Here is a 26,092-nt window from a genome sequence, read left to right as displayed (position 1 = left end):
TAAGTGCTCGGGCCCTAACTAGACACACGGCAATGCAGCTTTTACGTCTCATGTCAGAGGAAGGATGACCTCATACTGTCTGTTCAGCTGCTTTGAATCTGTGTGTTAAATTATACCGTGGAGGAAAAAGCCGTCTCCTCAAACTGGAGTCCACAACTCCTGCCTGTGGGAGCAGGGAGATAACATTTAGTCCCTCCTACTGGTGGGGTGTGTGTCCAGGGTGGGACGTCCCACTGGAAATGTCTTGTGTGTGAACTGCTGATCCTGTTAGATCGTCTCGTCCCCACTCACAGCTGACTTCTCTCCTGGTTGGTGTACCCGCTCTGCGAAGTTAAAGGTAAGTCCGTTCACAAGTTAAAGCTCCTGCACTTTGACCAGAGATCCAGACTCTCAGGTCTGCACTTTAGTGAGCAACTATAGCTGCTAAAACTACACTTAGAAGAAGCCGTTTAGTGAATACTGAGGCTTTGAGGTGTTGAAAATGTGCATGACCTCTTCCTGCAAGATAACCCAAGTTTGTAAAGTTTGTAAAGTCTCCTAGTCTCCACCTGCCTCGGCCTCAGGTTTCACCTCTCTGTCTCTGATCCGTCGTCCTAATTTACTCCTAAACCGACTCTAAAGTTTCTGGCATCAGGTCTTCTCTGTAATCTCAGTGAGAAAAATCAGCGCCTGCAGGTAAACAGTCTGACATTGTGTGCCACATCGACAACAAGAGGAGGGGGAGGAGGAGGGGGATGCCTACAGGCTTCCCTGAACTCTCTTTTACTTGTTTTCTTTCACATTTATTATTCACTTTCAGCCGGATTGAAGCTTTGGTCAGACTTTGGGAGCAGAAACGGAGCAGAAAGTCCTTTGCTCTTCGTTGCAAAAACACACTTTCTTGCAAAGAAAAGGGGAAAAAAACGGGTCCGGGTCTGGATGAGGAGGGGATGCCCACAGGCTTCCCTGAACTTTCTTTTACTTGTTTTCTTTCACATTTATTATTCACTTTCAGTCGGATTGAAGCTTTGGTCAGACTTTGGGAGCAGAAACAGAGCAGAAAGTCCTTTGCTCTTCGTTGCAAAAAAACACACTTTCTGGGCAAAGAAAAAGGGAAGAGCAGAGAGAGAAAGAACGTAGGGAATGAGAGGAGGAGTGGATGAAAGTTCAACAAAAGCCAGACAGAGTAATGGGAGCGTTTTTCTTCCACAAAAGTCCACTCTGTCCCCTCTCCGCGACTCCCACTCTCTGATTACTCCCGTGTAAAGGAATGTGGGTTGCCGTGGCGACCGGTGACCAGCTGTTCCCGTGAGTTAGTGCAGATGCTTTCAAGAGCCGTGATTTGCAGAAAACATTTATCTCCACTAATTCAGAAACATAAAACTCTCTCTGTTCCCTCCAGTCTGGAGGGAAAGCCCGTCCCTCATCCCTCGTCCCCCGTCCCTCCTAACCCTAACCCTAACCCTAACCCTAACCCTAACCCTAACCCTAACCCTCGTCCCTCTGCGTAAAAACTAAACTCCGGCTCAGTACGAGGTCAAAAACTTGCTTTTCACATTCAGGTGTTGAAGACTTTGGGCTCTTCATCATCAGGCATTTGTGGCTCCACTAGTTATAAAACGAGGCTGTAAAGCCGGAGCAGGAGGTTTTAATACTTTAGACAACGGATTAAAAGGATTTAGGAAATGCCGGTTTGCAGAAAATGCACTTTTTCTAGGCATATTTATGAAAATAATTGACCGAAAAAAGCTTAACCCTTGTGTTGTCTTTGGGTCAAGGGAGGGTGAAGGGAGAAAAGATGGAATGAAGGAAGGGAGAAAAGATGGAAGGAAGGAAAGTAGGAAGTAAGGAAGAAAAGAGAAAAGAAGGAAAGAAGGAAGGAAGTAGGAAAGGGAGTAAGGAAGGGAGGAAAGATGGAAGGAAGGGAGAAAGGAGAAAAAGAAGCGAGAAAAGGAAAGAAGGGAGGGAGGAAGGAAGGAAGGAATGGAGAAAATAAGGAAAGATGGAAGGAAAAGCAAAGAAGCAACGAATGACGAAAGGGAGGTAGGAAGAAAATGGAGTAAAGGAGAGTAAAAAAGGAGGAAAAGAGGAAAGGAAGAAGGAAGGAGAGAGCAGGAGGAAAGAAGGATAGAAGGATTGGGTCATTTTGACCCAAAGACAGTACAAGGGTTAAAATAAATAGATGTTTTATTACAGTCTGTGTGCAATCCCTGCCATTCATGAATTGATAACCCTTTTCCTTTTTTGTGCATATCAACCTTTGTTCACGCTTAAGTGGCTTTAACTGCATCCCAGCACCGACTGTTCCGGACGTGTTGTTGTCTGGGGAGAGGTTTGGAGCTCGTCCAGTGTTTTAAGTGGATGCTTTTCTCTCTCACGTCTCCCAAACCTCTTCCTCTTCCTGCACGTTCGATTTGTCTGGAGGAAAGAGTTCCGAAAACACAGACGTCGTCCCCACAAGAGAGTTCTTGTTCTGCGTGTTGGTCACACCGTTGGAGAGACGGGAGCGCAAATGTGCCGGCGTTAGTGTGAGGAGTCGTCTCTCTCTGGTGTTTTATTGTTGAGGTGGCAGGTCTGGACCGGACTGGGAGGAGGTGGCAGGTCTGGACCGGACTGGGAGGAGGTGGCAGGTCTGGACCGGACTGGGGGGAGGTGGCAGGTCTGGACCGGACCGGACTGGGAGGAGGTGGCAGGTCTGGGCCGGACCGGACTGGGAGGAGGTGGCAGGTCTGGACCGGACTGGGAGGAGGTGGCAGGTCTGGACCGGACAGGTCTGGACCGGACTGGGAGGAGGTGGCAGGTCTGGACCGGACTGGGAGGAGGTGGCAGGTCTGGACCGGACTGGGAGGAGGTGGCAGGTCTGGACCGGACTGGGAGGAGGTGGCAGGTCTGGGCCAGACTGGGAGGAGGTGGCAGGTCTGGACCGGACTGGTCTGGACCGGACTGGGAGGAGGTGGCAGGTCTGGACCGGACTGGGACTGGGAGGAGGTGGCAGGTCTGGACTGGACTGGGAGGAGGTGGCAGGTCTGGACCGGACTGGGAGGAGGTGGCAGGTCTGGACCGGACTGGGAGGAGGTGGCAGGTCTGGACCGGACTGGGAGGAGGTGGCAGGTCTGGACCGGACTGGGAGGAGGTGGCAGGTCTGGACCGGACTGGGAGGAGGTGGCAGGTCTGGACCGGACTGGGAGGAGGCGGAAACGGAGGCGGGAGTTGTTGGTGTTGGAGCCGAGGATGCTGTTGGAAATCGGGGCCAGCTTGGCAATCTTGAGACGAGCACTAATCCCCCGAGAGGAAGGAGGGGATTGTGCTGCTCTCCGGGTTCAACGCTGAGAAGAAAAGTCCGGAGTTTAGTGTCCCAGAGGAGGAGGAGGAGGAGGAGGGGAAGATGGAGAGGGAGGGACGACGCTGAGATGAGACACTGGGGAATCAATGTGAAAGAATGATGAGAAAAGGACAGACAATTCAGTGATGAAGAAAAAAAACTAAATAGGGAAAAGATAGTTGTGAATCTATCCGACTGAAAGTCTAAATCAGGGGTCGGCAACCCGCGGCTCTTTAGCGCCGCCCTAGTGGCTCCTGGAGCTTTTTAACAATGTTTGACCTTTTTTTTTCCATTTTTTCTTATTTTTTTTCTCTTTTTTTCCTTTTTTCTTTTTTTTCTTCTTCTTTTTCTTTTTTTTACTTCTTTTTTTTCCATTTTTTCTCTTTTTTTTCTTTTTTTTCTTCCTTTTTCCTTTCCTTTTTAATCTGGACATTTTGACTTTTTTCTCAAAATTTTTACTTTTTCCTCGACATTTCAACTTTTTTCTCGAAATTTCGACTTTTTTCTCGACATTTTGACTTTTTTCTCGAAGTGCGTAATTAAAAAACTAATCTTCCCCCAGTTATAACTAATATAGAAACATGCAGTGTGTGTTGACTTCATTCTAAGGCTTATACAAGACTTTTAATTTTTTGCGGCTCCAGACATATTTGTTTTTTGTGTTTTTGGTCCAATATGGCTCTAAAACATTTTGAGATCATTATAATGATTTTCTGTAGTAGTTTAACGAAATTCAATCACACAATATGCTCAAAGCCGTACAGTACAACTCGAATAAGGCTTTTATTTTGAAGGCTCAGTTCCCTGCAGGAAACTGAAATGGTTTTAAAAGTAACAGCAAAGATGATCAGAGTTAAAGAAGCAATCAAACAAGAATTCTTGAGGAGCCGGGTGTGATCGGATTAGTGCCCGGGGGGCGGGGGGAGTCAGGTGACCAGTATTTTGGCTTACAAAGATCCTTTGCCTCATTCATCTTTTCTTTTCCCTGTTTGTGCTCTTTGTGCTCGGAAAAGCAGGTGGTTCAGGTGACCGGTGCTCTTTCTGAAAACTGCTCTTTGTGCAGCTTTACAAAGCTGGTCCCGCCGGGCTCTGGACTGAAACCAGATCCGGCGGGTGGGAAAAAAACAGGAAAAACTGGTCGTTTAAAACATCAAACTCTTTAATAAAGTATCAATAAAATGGGAAGTTGTGAGTTTGGGACTCTGGAGGTTTATTCAGAGCAGGGTCGGGCGTCTTAACACGTCCTGTCAGAGTCTGCAGCCGTTTGAAAGAAGAAAATGCACGTTATTGATAGAGATTTAGAGAGTGTTGCTTGTAGCGAGGGGACGAGGGGGCGAGGGGACGAGGGGACGAGGGGGTGAGGGGGCGAGGGGACGAGGGGGTGAGGGGGTGAGGGGGTGAGGGGACGAGGGGGCGAGGGGGGGAGGTTTCTGTTAAAGGGTTTGGGGATTTCCATCTTTCGACACCTCAGAGGGAACAACATCGGCCAATCAGATTGTGGCTACACAGCTAGTTCCCCTAAAATAGTCCCCGGGGGTCGGGACGCTGTGTACTTAGGGCCAATCCCAATCCCCCCCTACTTTCTACCACTAGTCCTAAAAATGAAGCCACAGACTTTAGGGTCCTTGTAATGTTCCCTAGGGATTGGGACACCACTTGCTACGTCACTGCGTGGTTTACGTTCGGGTACATAAGCGACTGCGTAGTTACGTTTGCACATACGTCACACCATATCAGGAAGCCCAGAGATAAAAGCTGTTTTAATTTCCGCTGTAGCGCCGTTAATATGCCACTTTATTAAGTTTTAATATTTTTTCAGGCGTAAAAGTAACCGTTAAGATCCCCAATCTGGGTTCAGTTTATCGAAATAACGCCTGTTAAGAAATTTGATCCGATGTTTTCGGGATGAGAAGAGCCGCCGGCTCGGGAGCTGATTTATGGTTCCGCGTTAAATCAACGCAGAACCTACGGCGTAGGCTCTGCGTTGGTGTAACGCGCGATGAGGCATTGTGACACCATGACTGACTAACTCATTTGGCCACAGACTTGAATCACGAGAACATCCTATGGGGTAGTTTGCAACTGAATTTTATTCATGCCGATTGCCCGAGGACGGCATTTGGCCACAGATCACATCTGACTGTAAATACCCTTTAATTGCTTTTTGTCTCTCACCTTTGGCTTGTTGATTCTTGCCTTTTGTGCTTTGAACTTACTGTATAAAAGTCAAGATTTCCAACCATTCGTGGTCGGCACACCGACCCAGACACGATCTGCGTAGTTCTGCTCACCGCCGGCTTACTGGATAAAACTCACTACACCACAGCGGACTTCTGAACTGGTTTTGATAATATTCTTCAACCCGCAGCTAATGTCACCACGTCTCCACAACTTTTGAATCTTAAAGTGTACAACCTCCCATTTGCAAATACATTTGAATTTATTGAACCCTAATTTTACTGCTAATATGTCAATATTTTAACACACGAGAGCATCATATCTAAATGCTGTTTTTTTTGGGGGGGGGGGTTCTTTTTTAAATACCAAAAATGTCACAAGAAAATCTAACTGCACTTATAACACGACATAAAGAGCCAGACATGTTAGCTCTCCGATACTTCAAAATAAAAGCCCACTACCAACTGGAATATTTGTGGAGTGGGAAAAACGTTGACGGTGTGTTAAAAACCAAGAAATGAGACGGATGTTGAACGCCACTACCCAGGTTCCCAAGAGAAAAGTGGCAGCAGAAAGTAATTAATCAACAGTGACGGACAAAACAAAGTAGATTTGATGGGAATATCAAGTTATAGCGAGAGAAAATACATCAAGTGAGCCAATTCTCCGTCCCGGGAGCAGATTGACTGGTTCTTTATTTATAGCGGTTTGTATTCTGTTTTGCGCTTCGTAATTAACCACAGAGGACTTAACGAGACTTTGCTGCCATTCTCAGACGTCTTCACACCTGTTTGACCTTTTACGGCTGTTTGGTCGCCATTTGTCCCCAAAAAACCGCCTGTTTTGGTCACATGGTTGGATGTTTGAAGAAGTTGTTGATTAAAATGCATTTTTTTAGAGCTAAAAACAAAGACTTTAAAGTTATAGAGCCGGCAACAACCTGAGACGGATATATGAGCCTTGTAGCTCCTATAATGTAATAATTTCACCCTATAATGTAATTCCCTATAATGTAATAATTTCACCCTATAATGTAATAATTCCCTATAATGTAATAATTTCCTATAATGTAATAATTTCCTGAAAATGTAATAAAATTTGCACTTAACTCAATCGAAAATGTAATAAAACCCAATAATGTAATAACTTCAGCAATAATGTAATAAAATATCCTGATGGATATTGCAATAACACTTTTTACCAACAACTACATTATTAGCTTATTATATTATTGGGAATGTATTACATGCTACTCAAAGTCTGCAATTTAACCCAATAATCATTCTGGTGTTTCAAATCCAGCGTATAAAACATTCCTCGATACTTAAAAAACAAAATGTAGAACTCTGGACTGAAAATGAACATATATATTACATTATTTGTCAAGTATTACATTATCAGTTTTGGAAAAAAAAAGACCCACCTAAAAATGTAATAAATTCCCAATAATGTAATAAGGTATTATATTTTTGGTAAAAATGTTATTACAATATCAGTCAGGATATTTTATTACATTATTGGTGAGGTTATTACATTATTGGGTTTTATTACATTTTCGATTGAGTTAAGTGCAAATTTTATTACATTTTCAGGAAATTATTACATTATAGGAAATTATTACATTATAAGGTGAAATTATTACATTATAGGGAATTATTACATTATAGGAAATTATTACATTATAAGGTGAAATTATTACATTATAGGTAATTATTACATTATAAGGTGAAATTATTACATTATAGGGTGAAATTATTACATTATAGGGTGAAATTATTACATTATAGAGTGACATTATTACATTATAGGAAGTTATTACATTATAGGAAATTATTACATTATAGGAAATTATTACATTATAGGATATTATTACATTATAGGAAATTATTACATTATAGGAAGTTATTACATTATAGGAGCTACAAGCCTCATGAGTGCAAATTTGCAGCAGATATTTTTGGACATTTTACTGCATTTAAATATGACAAACACGTAGAGTAAATCACAGGTTTTGACTGTGCACGGTGTTGTTTGCCTGGACTGTTTGCTGTCAGACGGGGCTGAAACAAGTTGTTTATCCAGAACTCCGAGCCCGTTATGTCACCGAGGAGGAGAAGAAAGAATTCCTCTTCATCTGCTTTTCAAGCCCCGGCTGGAAAGAGCAGCGGCAGCAGAGAGATATAACACATATCTGATATATCTGAATCAACGACAGTTCCAGCAGGTTGTTTTCCTCCGATGCGAGCCTGCACTTGCTTACCTAACTAACCCAAATTAAATACATTTGCGGGGAGAAAGGGCCCCTTTATGAGACTGAAGTTTCCCTTTTAGCCGGGCCCTGTTTGATTATGAGAGCAGCTTTCCAAATAAAATAATTTGTTTTGCTGTTGCGTCAGTGTGCACGGCCTCCTCCTTCCTGCAAATAGGAATATATTAAAGCGTGCACGATGGGAACACCGTGTCCCTCCAAATCAAACACTGACCCGACACTTTCAGGGGGACGAGACCGGTTATTTTATCCTCCTTTTCCTCTCCGTCTTTTCACACTACTTAGGGTAAACGTGCGAGGATCTTATGAAATTTCCCGTCAATAGAAGCCACTTTTTTTTCCTTTTCCTTTTTTTTTTCATTCGGCGTTTTCAAAGGCGGAGAGATGTTTCCCAGAAGACGTCACCGTCTGCGTCCCCGGCCAGAGTTTCTGTAATTTTCCACCTCTGATCCCACTCTTGGCTTCGTAGCCGGACATTTCGTACCCTCGCGAACAGTAGACGCTACTGTAAAAGCCCTGGACTGCAGCGCGTAAAGATCCGGGACAAATCCTGCAGGACGGCAAGCGTTCACTGTAAAACCAGCCAGTCTGAAAACACAGGTTCATCGTGGTTTCTATATTTCACATCTGGGATAAAACACGAGGGAACCGCTGTTTAAAATCCAAGCTACGTGGTGAAATACTGTGTCGTTTGCAGGTTTTACTGTTTTAAATGAGCTGCATCCAGATGCTTCTGTTTTCCTCCACAAATAAAGGTTTCTGCGTGATGATTACACATAATTAAGGTGTAAGATTCAAGTCAGAATTCAAACCATAAGTTTTAATAATCCTTTCTATATTTGTGGAAGACCGTTTCTAGAAAAACAGCTCACTTTTATTGGATCATCTCTTGTCCATTACTGCCTTTTTGCTGATTACTGTCATAACTATCAACCCCAAAAGCCAGAAATCATTTCCATTAATTGGCTTCAATAATACATTTAAAACAACAACTTGTAACATCTAATGATGGTAGAAAAAGCATGCAGCAGGATAATTTTGAACAGAACTGACTTAGTTATGTTTATAAATGTAAGTAAAAGCAAATAATTCATGTACTGCTAAAGTACATTTATCATCAGTGTTTAATTCAGGAAACAGAGATGATCGTTGACCTTTTTGCCGAGTTGAGGCTGGAAAATAAAAACTGCTTTTGTTGTCGTTTGTGTCAGTATCGGTTTTTAGACCTGGTGCCACTTTATGTGACATTTCATTAGATCCGGGGTTTCGTCTACCGTGAATATTGTGTTTTTACCTGTGTTGTCTCGTCTGATCACTGGACGGGACGCTAAAGGTTCCAGATCTGGCTGTAAGTCAGAGGAAAAGTACTGTATATAGAATAGAATAGAATATAATATAATAGAATTGAATAGAATAGAATAGAATACTTTATTGTCAATATACCTGGTACAGTGAGATAAAGCAGCATCACCTCTCCAGTGCAAGACAGTGCAAACAATAAGAAATATAAGAAATATAAGAAATATAAATAATATAAAAATATAAAAAAGGTTAAGGTGCATTTGAAAAGTGAAGACCTGAGATCCTATTTACAGATAATAACATATAGTTACACATGTGGTGGAATATTGCACAGATAGTCCGGGAAAAACCGTAATTGCACATGAAGACATTCACATTTTGTTCAGGGCGGTTATGGCTTTAGGGAAAAAGCTATTGATTATATATATATTGAGTACATTGTACATTGAGTACATTGAGTACAAACATGTCAGTCATTCATAAAAACCCCACATACCAATCCTTCTCATGCAAATGTCAGCCTTCTTTTATGTAGCTCAAGGGCTGATGAAATGAGACATGTTGGATGCAGAGTTTGTGTCTGCACATGTCGCTCTATTCAGAAGCTTTGCAGCAGGAATCCTCTCCTCCAGGAATCCTCCGCCCATAGAGGAGACTTAGGAATCCTCCGCCCATAAAGGAGACTTAGGAATCCTCCGCCCTCGTCTCCTCGCTAGAGGAAACTTACCGGCTTTAGTTCTCCAACTAATAAAACCATCGTCAGCTTTTATTCACTTCTCATTGCTTTAAACCTTGTGCTGTTTTTGGGTCAAGGGAGGGTGAAGGGAAGGAAGGAAGGAAGGAAGGAAGGAAGGAAGGAAGGAAGGAAGGAAGGAAGGAAGGAAGGAAGGAAGGAAGGAAGGAAGGAAGGAAGGAAGGAAGGAAGGAAGGAAGGAAGGAAAGATGGAAGGAAGGAATGAAATAGGAAAGAGAGTAAGGAAGGGAGAAAAGATGGAAAGAAGGAAAGATGGAAGGAAGGAAGGAAGGGAGAAAAGATGGAAGGAAAGGAGAAAAGATGGAAAGAAGGAAAGATGGAAGGAAGGAAGGAAGGAAGGAAGGAAGGAAGGAAGGAAGGAAGGAAGGAAGGAAGGAAGGAAGGAAGGAAGGAAGGAAGGAAGGAAGGAAGGAAGGAAGGGAGAAAAGATGGAAGGAATGGAGAAAATAAGGAAAGAAGTAAGGAAGTAGGAAAGGGAGTAAGGAAGGGAGAAAAGATGGACGGGAGGAAAGGAGGGAGAAAACATGGAAGGAATGGAGAAAATAAGGAAAGAAGGAAGGAAAAGCAAAGAAGGTAATAAAGGAACGAATGACGAAAGGGAGGTAGGAAGAAAAAGGAGTAAAGGAGGGTAAAAAAGTAAAGAAAAGAGGAAAGGAAGAAGGAAGGAGGGAGCATGGCAGGAGGAAAGAAGGATAGAAGAATCGGGTCCTGCCGTCTCTTATCCATGAGCAGGAATTCCAGCTATGCCCGGATCTGTTTGGTAAATCTTATCCCCCGCTGATGTCTGGCTGGTTCAGCGTGTCCTACAACTGTGTCAGCTCTCTTCATCGTCAATATCCTGCATGAGGACCCGGGGGGGGACGGGACAGAAACAGACTTGTTCTGACGCTTTTCCAGACAAGATTCAGGCTTTGATCTGCACTTAAACCCGCCCCTATGACCTATACTTCCTTTGATGGAAAGCTCTTTGAATTACCTTGTGTTGAATCGTGCTATGCAAATAAACTTGCCTTGCCTTGCCTTGATGCCAATGAGATATTACTGGATGTCTGGGAGACACCGCTGATTTCATACAGAAATAGGAGATAATATAATAGAGGAGAGGGGAAGACCAAGCAACGCCACGCTCCATTACCAGACAAAGAAACCCCTGTTTGATCTTTGAGATTAAGACAAAGAGAAGCAGAGATGGGGACGGTTCAAAACAATGGATTCCCAGACGAAGGGGGGAGAGGAAACCAGATCCTGCGAAGGACTTCTCTCACGGTAGTTACAGCCAACAGGAAGGACTTCTCTCACGGTAGCTACAACCAACAGGAAGTTTGTGTCTTCCTATTGGAAAAGGTTACACGCTCTTCTTCGTCCCAGGACTGTGAAACAGAGGAAAGTCTGCAGGGTTTGCTCTGTTTCACTGGAACTCAGTGCAGACGTGATGACAATAACAGTATTATTCAATGTTGAGAGGATGGTCCAAATACAGAACTAAGGGCCAAATCCACAAAAGGATTGTGCGGCTTTTGCGGCCGCTAAACCGGTGCAAATGAGACAAAAAGAGAGCGTCTAATTCACAAAGCACCCGCAAAGGGCGAATTGCACCACAAACTGCGCTGCCAAGCAAATAGTGTCATGGTGCGCCGGTGCCATTTGCATGCATGCAAATTAGGTAATATCCATACATTCGGCGCAAAATTGCCCCCTTTCTATGCAAATAAGCCTCATTGCAAAAACCATCTAATTCACAAAGGCCAGCGCTATTTGCCACACGCAAAAATAGTGGAGCAAATACCGTCTTTTCGAAGCGTGTATTAACTGCAACGCAAACTCACTCCTCACTCCCCGTCTGTCTCTGTTTCTCTCTCTCTTCAATATCATTCAAGCCTGTGTGATACTGAATGATATTAAGGGTGAAATCTACAGTCAGACATGACTGTACACAGTCAAATCAAGTGGGGTTGTGGACTTATCTCGGATTTAAAAATAAAAATAACAGGACGGAGTTCAGGATTCATCCATACAGTAGGGGCTGCTTTATTACAAACAATTCCACCATATAAACATATAAATCTAGAATGTGTGTTTAACAGCTGACCTGTAGGTGTGTGTAGCAAAACACAGAACATGAATTACCGTCAGATCCTGATCTGATCCCGATCCCGTGTTAATGAAGTTACTGCAAAACCTTATGGGCGTGTTTGCGCCGGCATATCATTAGAGCAAAATCTTTTGTGAATAGGACCTTAAAGCGGGGCAAATTGCGGGCGCAAATGCGGCGCAACTCACAGCGCTATTTGCGGGCGTTGTCTATTCTTTGTGGATTTGGCCCTAAGTATTTTACCTAAGTCAAGACAAACTTTCATGACTTTATTCTCTGAAAAAACAACCAAATGACTGTTTAATCTAACAAAGATTTAAGATAAAAAAATCAGAGACGTGAATTTGGGGAAAATCTGTCAGAGTGGGGTTCCTTACTCAGTCCTGGAAACCCCCCCACCGCCCCAGCGCCCGAACTGTATCCAATTTGTTTGGCTTCAGGGAAGCCAGAGCATTCAGAGGTTTCAGCATCTGGAGAGTAGCGAGGCTACAGAAACCTGTTGGAACATGAAGGTTCAACTTCTGTCTCTGTTGCCGGGGGTTACCGTACAATCCAGCGTTGCCGGGGGTTACCATACAATCCAGCGTTGCCGAGGGTTACCGTACAATCCAGCGCAGGTATCTCAACACCTGAGGGACAAAATCACAGCTAGCAACCCACATGTCAACAAAAGACCCGCTCTACGTTCAAATATAATGTCACAGTTTTCAGGAAATGTGTCTATTTTTCTTTCTCTAATCTTGCGGTAGACGTGGAGCGAGTTGAGGCGTGCAGGATAAAAGGAAAACACACCATTACAAACTTGCGGGAAAGGGATTTGTCCCCATGGTTTCGTATCAGCATCATCACACTCGGCTCGGCGGCATTAAAAAGATTAAAAAGGTCCCAGGAACCGTGAGGGTCGTATTATTACCTCCTCGTCGTGGGTTTTCACATCTAAATGTGCGTTTGGAAAAGCTGCGTGGAAAGAAGAGCATGTGGAGAAATGTGGAGGGGAAACATGTTGCCCCAGGGTGTGGAGAAAGATAGGAACTATTAAAGCGTCTGTTTTCCATCCAAACGGCAGGACGGGGCTTTTTCAGGGGTAATTTGATGCATTTAACGACAGCGTTTGCACCGTTTCATGAAATCCCCTTGAGAGAGCGGCCACCGGAGTCTTTTGAAAAGAAACAACTTCAACACGATGTACCAGATAGCAGAATGGTCTCGTTTGGGAGACGGAAGAGTTTCATTAGTCTGTAGTTACAGCGGAACCACATGCTGCATCCAGATGCTTCTGTTTTCCTCAACAAATAAAGGTTTCTGCATTACGTAAGAGTATTAGGGCCAGGCAAGAGAAAAAACATTTGAGAGTGGAAGATTTTTTTTTAATTGTGCACTTCGAGAAAAAAGACGAAATGTCCTTTTCTTTTTTTTCTTCTTTTTTCTGTTTTTCTCTTTTTTCTTCTTTTTTCCTTTTTTTCTTTTTTCATAATTTTTTCCTTTTTTTCTTCCTTTTTCCTTTCCTTTTTAATCTCGACATTTCGACTTTTTTCTCAACATTTCGACTTTTTTCTCGAAGTGCATAATGAAAATAAAAATCTTCCCCCAGTTCTAACTAATATAGAAACATGCAGCATGTGTTGTCTTCATTCTAAGGCTTATACAAGACTTTTCATTTTTTGCGGCTCCAGACATATTTGTTTTTTGTGTTTTTGGTCCAATATGGATCTAAAACATTTTGGGTTGCCGACCGCTGGTATTTCCTCACCGGTGGACGGTGAGGATCTGCTGCGTAACTGAACACGAATAATGATTCAACAGACAGAGTGACAGAAACATGTTGTTCTCTGTGTTTGCAGACGTTGAAGATGAGGCTGTGGATCGTTTTCCTCGTGTGCCTGGCCGGCCACGCCATGGCTGCTCCCGTAAGTCCCGTCCTGTTTGTGTGTTTGTTTGTGTGTGTGTGTTTGTGTTTGTGTGTTTGTGTGTTTGTGTGTTTGTGTGTGTGTGTGTGCACGTGTGTGTGTGTGTTTGTGTGTTTGTGTGTTTGTGTGTGTGTGTGTTTGGGGTCTCGTCCGGTCTCGTCCGGCCTCCGTGTTTTTGTAGAAACCCGTCTTCTTTCCCGTTCGATCAACCGTCCACGTGTGAAGGTTTGAGCTGCAGTTTATAGTCCATGTTCCAGACCAGATATCAGCACCACTCAAGATGACCAAACCTGCTTATCATTTTTGAAAATATCCATGTCTGTAGATGATATTCTGGTATAAAACCTTCCTGAGTGGCAGCTGGATCAGAGTTATCAGCTCATGAAGTTCAGAAAATTACATTTTAGATGCTGCTGCATATCCTGGTTTAGACTCATGTTCAGGAAATCTGTCAATGTTTCACTATATTGTCTTTGGTATCATTTTAAACATTCATTCAAGCTAAGATGTGAATCTTTCTGACCAACATAGAGGTCACTGCAGCTCTTTAAACTAAAAACAATAAACATTTTTACACCATTTTCACCTAAATGATATACTATCGTTTATCCCTGTGTCATCTAGGAACAACAGACACAAAATACAAAAACTGGAATACTCACAGGAGCATAAGGATTCAGGAAATGTATCACATCTTAGCTTGAATGAATGTTTAAAAGGTTAAAATGATACCAAAGACAATATAGTGAAACATTGACAGATTTCCTGTACGTGAGTCTAAACCAGGATATGCAGCAGCATCTAAAATGTAATTTTCTGAACTTCATGAGCTGATAACTCTGATCCAGCTGCCACTCAGGAAGGTTTTATACCAGAATATCATCTATAGACATGGATATTTACAAAAATCATGAGTAAGGAAAATTTCACTTGTCAGCACCACTCAAGGTGACAAAACGTCACCTTGAGTGGTGCTGACAAGTGAAATTTTGGGCTCCGGCCCCTGGACTAACGGTGGCCCCTGGACTAACGGTGGCCCCTGGACTAATGATGGCCCCTGGACTATTTAATTCCGGCTCTCTCCCACGTGGACGTTCCTGCTCGTGGGAGCACTGGGCTGCGTTAGCGTTAGCTGTCAGTCCGGAGGAAATGTTTGTTTTCCTGAAGCCGAGTGCTCCCCTGAGTGGAGCTCAGCCGCTCATTCAGACGAGTGAAGACACTTGGTGTGGATAATCTGTGTGTTTATCTGTTGTGTTTCGCACGGGAGACCATTTCCTGCTGGAGTATATTGTAAGAGTTTAACGTGTGTGTGTTTCAGACTGAGGAGGAGCCCGTTGTGGAGGAGCTGGTGACGGAGGAGCCCGTTGTTGAGGTCAGTGCAGAAATGTCTTCACTTCTCACCTGCGTATTTAGGTCCAGTCCCAATCCCCCCCTACTTTCTACCACTAGCCCTAAAAATGAAGCCACAGACTTTAGGGTCCTTGTAATGTTCCCTAGGGATTGGGACACCACTTGCTACGTCACTGCGTGGTTTACGTTCGGGTACGTAAGCGACTGCGTAGTTACGTTTGCACAAACGTCACACCATATCAGGAAGCCCAGAGCCAAAAACTGTTTTAATTTACGCTGTAGCGCTGTTAATATGCCACTTTATTAAGTTTTAATATTTTTTCAGGCGTAAAAGTAAACGTTAAGATCCCCAACCTGGGCTCAGTTTATCCAAATAACGCCTGTTAAGAAATTTGATCCGATGTTTTCGGGGATGAGAAGAGCCGCCGGCTCGGGAGACGATTTATGGTTCTGCGTTAAATCGACACAGAATTTAGAGGTTACGCGGCGACGCGCACTGTACGGAACTACGAGTAAACCTGCACTCCGAGAGCGGAGAGCTCTGCCAGGAACATAAGGCACTATCAGGTCTTGCAAATAATGCGGAGTTAAGCCGTTTTGGGCTTAATACGCAAGTAATAAAATTTTAAATTGGATATTGAATTTTACGGGTAACCAATGTGGCGACGCTAACACTGGAGAGACGTGGTCTCTCCTGCTGATTCCTGTCAGCACCCGGGCTGCTGCAAAGTCCACTCTAATGATCCAAACTTTACAACGTCACGGTAAACCAGAACATCTACAGACTGCAATGATGCTTCTTTAGGAAACTCAACCCGAATGCCTTCACTCTCTGGGGAGATGATTTGGCATCAGCGATGCGTTTTCTGAGTCATGTTGAAATGTTTTCTGACTCAAGCAGCTGCAGAAATCTGCTCTGTGGTAGAGCTCAGGGGTTTCTTCCCATGAGCCTAAAACGGTCTCGTTTCACATGTTTTTATATCCACGTCTACAGTTTTGAATTACAGAGGAAAAGAGTCTTCCTCCAAGATTACCAGGACCATCACAAACTTTTAATTGTTAACATGTTATCTGTATTTATTTAAAAAGGAATCCCTTTGCAGGTCCTTTCAGAGTTAAAAAAATAAGAAGGTGGTTGTGTTTATTATTGCAGCTTGTGGATTCTTAGAATAAAACTCCTCCCTAAACGACTGCAGAGATGAAGTGGTCCCAGATCCTGCAGAGGTTTTAATTTAAAAGCAGAATTCACAAAGTCATCATAGTCTCCTGTGGAAGGTGCTAATGAACAGTTCCAGCAACAAAGCGTTTTCATGAGAACCGTTCATGGTTTCCTGCTGCAGAGTTCCAGCGGGACCAGAGATCCCACAGCTGTTAATTTTAGCCGCTGGTCCGACTGGACAGGAAGCCGTTAGGGTTTGTTTTTGTGCATGACTTCACCACATGTGGAACCAGCTGCTTGTTGTTGTTGGACACGACGTGTCCCAGGACGACTCCACAAGTCTCTGCTGCTTTTTATTTAGAGCAAAACCAGGGGTAGTTAAGTGGTTTAAGTGGATTTAGAGCAGAAATAGGCCTGAAACTGAAGAACTTCTCTTTCTTTTTTAGTTTAGTTTATTTATTTAGCAATATACAGGACTGTCTCAGAAAATTAGAATATTGTGATAAAGTTCTTTATTTTCTGTAATGCAATTAAAAAAACAAAAATGTCATACATTCTGGATTCATTACAAATCAACTGAAATATTGCAAGCCTTTTATTATTTTAATATTGCTGATCATGGCTTACAGTTTAAGAAAAACAAAAAACACAAAAGAAAATGTAACTCAGATTAAATAATGAACACTACAAAGATGAAACAATGAGAAAGTTCTTTCTCACAAGTGGTGAAAGATTGATGTTTCCATGTTCTACAAAACGGTAAATTAAAATCATCTTTGTGGCATAAGAATGAATATCAGAATTAACACAAAAGAAATTATGAAAAGAAGAGGGAAGATCTTGTATATAATTTTTAAATTTGAACATAAATAAACATGTTTGAAAAATGTTAATTTTATTGACGGATAATAATGAATATTTAATGAAAAGGCTCATATCTGTTTGCGTGTGATTTCATTCTGAGAAACCTTTTTTGAATTATCAGTAATTTATTAATATATGTTGGATGTGTCGAAGCCCAAACAATGTTCCAGTAATTAAGATGAGGGAAGATGAAACTATAATAGAGTTAAATGAGAGGAAGGAAGAAGAAAAGGACAAACTTTTCTCAAAATACCAAGCATCTTCATAGATTTCATGCATACAGTATCAATATGTTTCCAATGTAAATGATCATGGATAATGACACCCGAGAGTTGAGTATTTCCTCCCGTTTCCTCACCGTTGCCGTCTCTTGTTTTTTCCCAGGAGGTGGAGACGGAGACGGAGGTCGGAGCCAACCCCGTCCAGGTGGAGGTCGGAGAGTTTGACGAAGCCATCGAGGTCGAAGAAGAAGAAGAAGTTGTTGCTGCTGCTGATAGTAAGTTCACAAACACACGACATCTGAGTCCCTTAATATCTCAGCTGTTAACCAGAGATTTATTGGGTTTTTTTGTTTACAAACTGTTTGAACCTTTTGCATTTATTTTGAAAAAATCACTAAATCTTCCCCCCAAAGTATTTTTCCCCAAGTAAATAGATAAACTCATTACTAACTTCCTTGATCTCAATCAACCAGTAAAACTAAATATTCTCACACTGCACCAAAATCCTGACTATGATGATGGAAATCTGAAATATATAAGTTTGTAAATTCAGGTTTTATCACGATACAAGTCATTGACCACGTTAAGAAAGTTTACTTACAAAAACAAAATACATTTAAAAAAAGGGCTATATTTTACAGAGCAATGTTAATATCATAACAATATGAACATTAAATCGATTCAATTAAAAGAAACCTGAATTTAGATTTTCTAAATACTTTGCAAAATGAACAAATAAATGTACAAATACATTTTATTGGTTTGAGTGTTCTGCATTTGTTTTTGTTTACAATATGTTTGAACCTTTTGCATTTATTTTGAAAATCACTAAATCCTCCTCTAAAGTATTTGTCCCAAGTAAATAGATAAACTTACTGCTAACTTAACTATTTGGATTATTGGCCAAAATATTCTCACAATGCACCAAAATCCTGACTACGACAGAAACCCACGTTTGTTCAAACAAGCAAAGAAATATGTGCGTACAGAGTTTGTAAATTGAAGTTTTATCATCATATTGACCGCGTTAAGAAACTGAACTTACAAAAACAAACAATATGAACATTAAATCGATTCAATTAAAAGAAACCTGAATTAAGATTTGCTAAATACTTTGCAAAATGAACAAATAAATGAACAAAGGATTCAGTTAGAAGTGTAAACTACGTGAGATGCAGGAAAATGAAGGACACGCTGAAGTGAAACGTCTCTTAGGCCCAGACAGTCCCAGTCCCCCCTACTTTTCAGTCCTAACCCTAAATTTTGTGCGTTCCCGTGAGGGTAGTGGTGTCCCAATTCCTCTTTGCATGTAGGGCTAGTGGACATAACGAGGGCTAGTGGACATAACGAGGGCTAGTGGGGCTAACAAGGTCTAGTGTGTATGAATCTAGCCCTTCACAGCGAGGGATTTCAGATTCTGACTCACCAACCGAGGTCTAGAGAAAATTTCCCAGAATGCTTTACGTCATCATTTGCAGACTGAATAAAAAAAAAGAAAAAACATGGCGGACATTTGTCATTTGTAGTGAATAAAATCAATATTTTGAGTTAGTTTCTGCATAAAAATGCGTTTTGATTACATTTCTAGCGAGAAATATATATTTTACTTTCATAATATTCACTCAGTGAATGTACATAATCACTCGCTTGCTCGTTGTTGTGAAGTTTTTTCAGATCTCGCCAGAATAAAGGCTGATTTACCAACGCAGAGCCTACGCCGTACAGCGTGCGTCGCCGCGTAACCTACGGCGTAGGTTCTGCGTAGATTTAACGTGGAACCATAAATCGCCGGCGGCTCTTCTCATCCCCAAAACATCGGAGCAAATTTCTTAACAGGCTTTATTTGGATAAACTGAGCCCAGGTTGGGGATCTTAACGGTTACTTTTGAGCCTGACAAAATATTAAAACTTAATAAAGTGGCATATTAACAGCGCTATAGCTGAAATTAAAACAGCTTTTATCTCTGGGCTTCCTGATATGGTGTGACGTTTGTGCAAACGTAACTACACAGTCGCTTACGTACCCAAACGTAAACCACGCAGTGATGTAGCAAGTGGTGTCCCAATCCCTAGGGAACATTACAAGGACCCTAAAGTCTGTGGCTTCATTTTTAGGGCTAGTGGTAGAAAGTAGGGGGGGGTTGGGACTGGCCCTAACTCCTTCCAGTGGCTCGTGTGCGGCGCTGACGTCCTCTGGTACGCAGCAGGAGAGCGTTGGGTTTAGCCGCTGCTGGACCAGTTTCTGGGCCAGTGAAGCCTCAAACTGGCAAATACGTCAGTTATAATGACAGAGTGGCTGGTTGGGCAGCAGAAGCCTGTGATTAAATGTTCCAACCAGTTTAAGGAGGAGACTCGGCCACAGCCGACGTAGAGCTGAAGAACAGATGGTACCGAGCCGTGCAGCTGCAGAACTGATGAGAGGAAAGGAAGAAGCAATAACTAAACAAGTTACTAAACAAAGGCGTTAATGGTCATTTAACCAACTCAGACCTGATGCAATGTGACTTTATTGTTGTCTTTATTTTTTTTGTTTGTTTTACCTGAAGTGACATTTGTGCTCTTTAGATTCAGATTTTTAGATTAATTTATTTCCACAGTTAAACATTACACAAATAAAAGTAACAACTTTACAAATTAAAGTGCAGGAAGAGGTGAAAACTCAAAGAGCTTATCAGGTGCCTCCACCTATAGTTAACATTAAAATTTAATATCATACTTATAAAAACAAAATATACAAATGAGCAATTAGAAATATATAGATGATAGAAATAAATGAAAATTACAAAGAATTTACACAAAAGAAAAATAATCGGATATTTGAATAAAGATAAAGAGTACAATTTAATTATTAAGAAACAAACAAAAAATAAACGACTAAATAACAAACCAAATGAAGACAAACAAAAAATAATTTCAAGGAGATTACACGAGACGATAAAATGTGTCAGTAAATCCAATACTTATGCCAGAGCAGTTCCATTTACAAAACTAAAATTAAGTGGTGTTTCAGACATCCTTTAAAACCTTGTACAGAGAAGCATTTTTTTGCTAAATGGGAATATGTATTCCATAGTTTGACCCCTGTACCGTGTTGCATATTTACCCCTGGTTGTTACACATTTTGGAGGATGCAGATCTAACATAAGTCTGGACCTGAGAGTTGGTAGTGAAATAGTCTTTGAGGTGAGCAGGAATGCTTTCCTCCTTTAAGACCTTATAAATAAAAACACATGTCTGATAAATATTTATGTTATGAATGTTGAGAATATAAAGTTTCTGAAACAAAGGACTGCGCTGGTGCATAGCACCCATTGTCTCATCCGATTAAAACTTCATTTTTCTAATTATGGAAGAAAATCGGGGAAAGGTCAACCCCTTCATGGACTGTTACAAAAATTAAATAAAACTAAAGAGGTAGATGAATGAAAAGGTTAAATACATATATATACACCGGTATGTGTATATGTGTATATATATACACTCACATACATGTGGTTGAGGTTTAAAACCCACCACAGATGTGAACACTGAAGCAATGTAGCAACCCTAACCCTAACCCTAGCCAGCCGGTGGGAGATCTGCACCAGTTTAAGAGAAAAATCAAAACAAAATGCTGGTGGAGTATAAGAGTATAATTTACTAAATTCTTTTGTGACTTAGGTTTTACCGCGGTACATAACTGCTGGTAAGAATTTGCTGCCCACACGAAACTGGAGGACGACTCAAGAGCTACGGCTCCTTTCCATTTCGTGCGGATTTGAAGTTTTGGAAAACTTTCATTTGATTTGGGTTTTTGACGAACCAGAGCCACAAAAAACTTTTTTTTTAGTTGATTACTTCATTTACCCAAAAATATGGCCTTGCCAAAGAAAAGGGGATATTTTTAAAAAGTAATATGTCCTCTTTAAGCCCCGGAGCTCATCCAAAGCAACAGTTGCTTTGATATATTATGGGGCAGTTTTCATTTTTCCAAGACTGCAATTGGCTTTTATGAGTCATAGTTTCAAGACTCTGATTTAGTTTTTAAACATAACCGTATCTGAATCCAACTGTTCCTCATTTTGATAATTAGGGCCCGAGCACTTACAGTGCAAAGGCCCTATTGTATCTGTAGGAATTTTTGTTTCTTTATTCTGATGAAATGAGGGTCTTTTTTCCCCCTAAACGTCCCCCAAAAAGTCACCAAATTCTGCAAAATTCTGAAAAATGTAATATTTCATGGTTTGCATTAATGGGCGTGGCCTAATGGCTCATCAGCGCCCCCTTGAAAACTTTGTGCCTCAAGCCCCACAATACGGTTTGACGTACATGAACGAAAATCGGTACACACCTGTATCATGTCACAACTTAAAGAAAAGTCTCTTGGCGCCATGGCCGAAACCCAACAGTAAGTCGGCCATTTTGAACATTTTGAATGACTCTTCGTCATTTTGGCGAAATTTATGCCATTTCTTCAGCCGCTTCAGAGCCTGAACCATAATGTGCACCCAGGTGTGTTATACATCAAAATATGCGTCTCAATCCTGCGACGACGCGCATTACTTTTCTCTTTCAAAAGTGTTACCGTGGCGACGCTAGACGCCAAAAAGCGCGCCCCCCCCTTCATCTGATTGGTCCATATTTGATAGTTCCCCAAAAGTCACCAAATTTTGCACCAAGCCAGGCCTGGTGATGAATTTGATATTACATGGTTTGCATTAATGGGCGTGGCAAGATGGCGCCCCCTAGAATACTTTTTTCTGCTATAACTTTTGAATGGTTTGACATAGGAAGTCGTGGGTGGTGTCATTTCTGATATGATTATGGGGGACGGTGGCCATGAGTGAGAGGGCCCGTTCATCGCTGCTTGCAGCTTTAATTCAATTTTCTTTTACAAAGTTCTTTAAGGAGAGCCTTAGTGTGCAGACTATACGGTGACGGCGGCTGAACGGAAACAGCTTCTGCATTCATGTTTGTTTTCCTTCCCCCTGCAGATGCATGCCTGACCCATCACTGCAAGAAGGGCAAAGTGTGTGAGATCGATGAGAGCAACACCCCCATGTGTGTGTGCCAGGACCCATCCACCTGCCCCATCGCCGAGGGAGAGTTCGAGCACGTGAGTTCAACTACACACCTTTACCTGCTCCGTCTCTCACTGACCGGGGAGATAAATCACACTAACTTTAGCTGGGAGTAGACGCAGAATTCAATTCAATTCAATTCAATTTTATTTGTATAGCATCTAATACAACATAGTTGTCTCTAGACGCTTTCCAGAGATCCAGAACATGAACATAAACCCCCGAGCAATTATTACATAAACAATGGCAGGAGAAAAACCTTAAGCCAAACAGTGGCAAGGGGGGGGGGGGGGGGGGGGGGGTGACGGACCGCAGGCCAGCACGCAGCTCCTGAAGCTCCGGCCTGCAAACATGCACAAAAGAGAAAAAAGGGGGGCCGGCACAAGAAACTACAGGAGCGATGGACACAAACGAAAGCTATGAGATATTTATAATAAATACAAATGGAAATGGAGAAGAGAGGAAGGGAAGAGGAGAGGAGAAGTAGCAGAAGAAGTGACTGACTGAGATGTTTTCTATTCCAGGTCTGCGGCACCAACAACAACACCTACGACACTTCTTGCCACTTCTTTGCCACCAAGTGCGCCCTGGAGGGAACCAAGAAGGGCCACAAGCTGCACCTCGACTACATCGGACCCTGCAAACGTGAGCGCGCCCTCTGAGTACACGTACAAACACCCACGACCAAATGATGATACTTGATGAATACTTTCTTCATCCCTAAAGCGTAATAATTAATTAAGAAGAAACTAATCCTTTGAAAAGCTGTTGCAAACATAGAAGTGTAGCAGAAATGGAAATCTCCAGAGATGGCCATAAATGCTCTGGGATGTTTCTAGCCTTGCACTAGAGGGCTGCATTGGGATCGGGTCCCGCCGGTCCCGTGGGACCCAACGCAGATCTTGCAGGGACCCGGCGGTTTGAACTCTCCTGCGGGCAGGAGCGGGCGGCCAAAAGAAAACCAATGCGGGATCGGGATGTAATCTAGCGACAAGGTGGAAATCAATGACGTGGAAAATAAACCTCAAACAAGGTCTTTACAAAACAAAGACGAAGCAAGGCAAGTCAGATATTTGGAGAAACTGCGTTTAGTGTCTGTGGAGAATCTTGGAAGAGAGACGTGGGACTGGAACCAGCAGTCGGTCCGAAACATTCTCTTCCTCCACAGCAATGTAATGGCCACGTGATTAATTTGTTAAATTAATTTGTTTCGTTCGTTATTTATTAGTGTTTGAGCCACTCACAGCTACTCTCGTTGCTATAAACTCAATCACATAATTGATGCTGTGCGAAAGGCGAAAAAGCTTGCAATGAGGACAATGATGGATTTACATCTAACTTTCAGTCAGATGACTATGAACTGTCAATTATCCATCAAACTCCACATTGATTATGTTAACATTAAATCAGATAGATTTGTGTAGGACATTTCTCTTGCGGGACGGGAGACGAGACAAAATGAATACATCTCTATTATTGTGCGGGCGTGAATTCTCAGAGTTTTGCGGGTGCGGGCGGGAGCAGGATGAGGAAAACAGTCCCTTGCAGGGCTCTACCTTGCACCAACTAAACTGTTGACACCACCTGCAGCACCAGCGAGTGAAGCACATGAACTTTGAGAGGAGACAACGTTGAGGAAACGCCACAGCTAACAGTTTAATATCCGGAGTGCAGAGACATTCCTTCACAGTATCACATCGGCTCTGCAGTCCCTCCTCCTGTTCCACCTGCAGCCTCCACTTGCAGGAATCGTCTGAAACCTGTACGTCCCTGCAGACGTGTCTTAATGAAATACCTGTACGTCCCTGCAGACGTGTCTTAATGAAATACCTGATCCAGCATTGCCCTGCAGGTCTCAGGTGTTTCCAGCTCCAACACACCTGGCCTGAGTTAGCAGTTCATTAACAGACAAGCTGATCTGCAGAGCTGGTAGAGGAGCCAAAAACTGTACTCAAGTAAAAGTACTGTTACTTCAGAATAATATGACTCAAGTAGAAGTAAAAAGTAGTCATCCAAATAATTACTTGAGTAAAAGTAAAAAAGTACTTGGTGAAAAAACTACTCAAGTACTGAGTAACTGTTGAGTAACGTCTGATTTATTTTTTTAACACAACCATTCAAACAGACAAAAGTACAAAATAATCATCTTCAGGCAAATTCAATCAATAAAATAATAAAATTAATTAAAATGAATAAAAAAATAAAAAATAGCTTAAATTAAAATAATCTAAGTAAATTCAAGTACTTTAATAAATAATAAAATAAATAAAATAATAACAGAATAAAAAAATAAATTAAAAACGAACCCTCGGATCATTTGAAATGCCAAAATTTGCACTAAACATGTTAATTAAGAATCATTTCCCTACAACCCAGAAATCAGAGAACTGACAAGGTTATGAAACTTAACATTTCTGAAAAATCTCGACCCGGCTCAGGGTGAATGGAACGGCATTAAGAATCATAAACGGTGATTTGTTAGACGTCCAGCATGTTTGCCCCCCAACTCCATCATGTCACGACGCCTTTAACCCAGCACAGTGTGGGAGGTTTGGAGAGGATTAAAGCCAGAGACGAACACACACGAGTGTTTACAGCTGGAGAACCAGCCAAAGACAAATCCACACCAGGTTTGTCAGTGCTCTTGTTTCTGTACTTGGACTTCTCAGTGTTCCGTTTTATTGGACTCTCCCCACGGAACGGGGCTCTCAATCGGCATAAAAACATGGATATTACTCAGGGTTCTCTCTTTTTCTTCCTTTATTTTCCTTTGAGATAATTTTGCAAATGTTTCCAGGTAATAACCTGAAATGATGATAAAATAAATAACAATTATGACCATAAAGCCATTCTAATGTGTGTCACGTAACCCAAATAAATAATAAATATACATTATGAAGCATTTCATGCCAATTACCATAGCAATAATGTTACGCTTCAACCCATAAAAACTTTCATAAAGCATCAATTCATCACTTTAAATTATCATAAATAATTACTTCATCAATCCATAATAAATGTTGTCTATTATCAAACCAAATACTTTGATATCTATCTATCAATCAAAAGAATAACAGACAAAATAACAGCAATAAAGCTACAAAGTAACATATCAAATGTATTCTAAGCAATATAATGAATATAATATATCTAAGTATATCTGTTTACTCGCTGAGAGCCGGCTTTCCCCGTGACTAATGGTCAGTGTCGGCTCCACACGCTCCAGCTCCAGCTCCAGCTCCAGCGCGGGGAGAGAATCCATCCAGACACGCATGCCGGATTTCTTTTCCGTGCTGTTCAGACTGCAACACTCGGCAGATCCCGAGGACACGAGTCCGGGCCCCGCGGTTCAAATGGAGATCACGGTTACGTTCAGTGTAAAACAGGATATCTGAGCTTTGAATGGAGCTGAACTTTTAGGTGCTGTCGATTCTGTTGAGACATTGTGACCCCATTGGTGACGTGAAGCGCCAGCTTCCTACGCCCTGCAGGGGCCACACCTTGGAACTGGCTTCAACACAGACTTGAACCACGGGAATGCCATATGACCAAGTTCCTAACTAATTGATATGTTAATACCAACTCATTTGGCCACAGATCACATCTGACTGTAAATACCTTTAATTGCTTTTTGT

The 26,092-nt window shown here is 42.0% G+C and overlaps 1 protein-coding gene across 1 annotated transcript in view; it reads left to right on the top strand.

The window, feature by feature from the left end:
- Positions 1–210: 210 nt before the first annotated feature.
- The window catches only part of sparc (secreted protein, acidic, cysteine-rich (osteonectin)), a 32,618-nt gene continuing 6,736 nt past the window's right edge, over positions 211–26,092 (top strand). The window contains exons 1-6 of the mRNA XM_061724734.1: positions 211–337; positions 13,738–13,803; positions 15,122–15,175; positions 17,561–17,672; positions 22,371–22,492; positions 22,982–23,102. Of these exons, the coding sequence (XP_061580718.1) occupies positions 13,747–13,803; positions 15,122–15,175; positions 17,561–17,672; positions 22,371–22,492; positions 22,982–23,102 (466 nt within the window). The 5' untranslated portion in view covers positions 211–337; positions 13,738–13,746. The remainder of the gene's footprint in view (positions 338–13,737; positions 13,804–15,121; positions 15,176–17,560; positions 17,673–22,370; positions 22,493–22,981; positions 23,103–26,092) is intronic.

This window comes from Cololabis saira, chromosome 7, assembly GCF_033807715.1.
Source record: "Cololabis saira isolate AMF1-May2022 chromosome 7, fColSai1.1, whole genome shotgun sequence".
In the NCBI taxonomy this organism is placed as follows: domain Eukaryota; kingdom Metazoa; phylum Chordata; class Actinopteri; order Beloniformes; family Belonidae; genus Cololabis; species Cololabis saira.
This window is presented reverse-complemented; position numbering and strand designations above follow the sequence as displayed.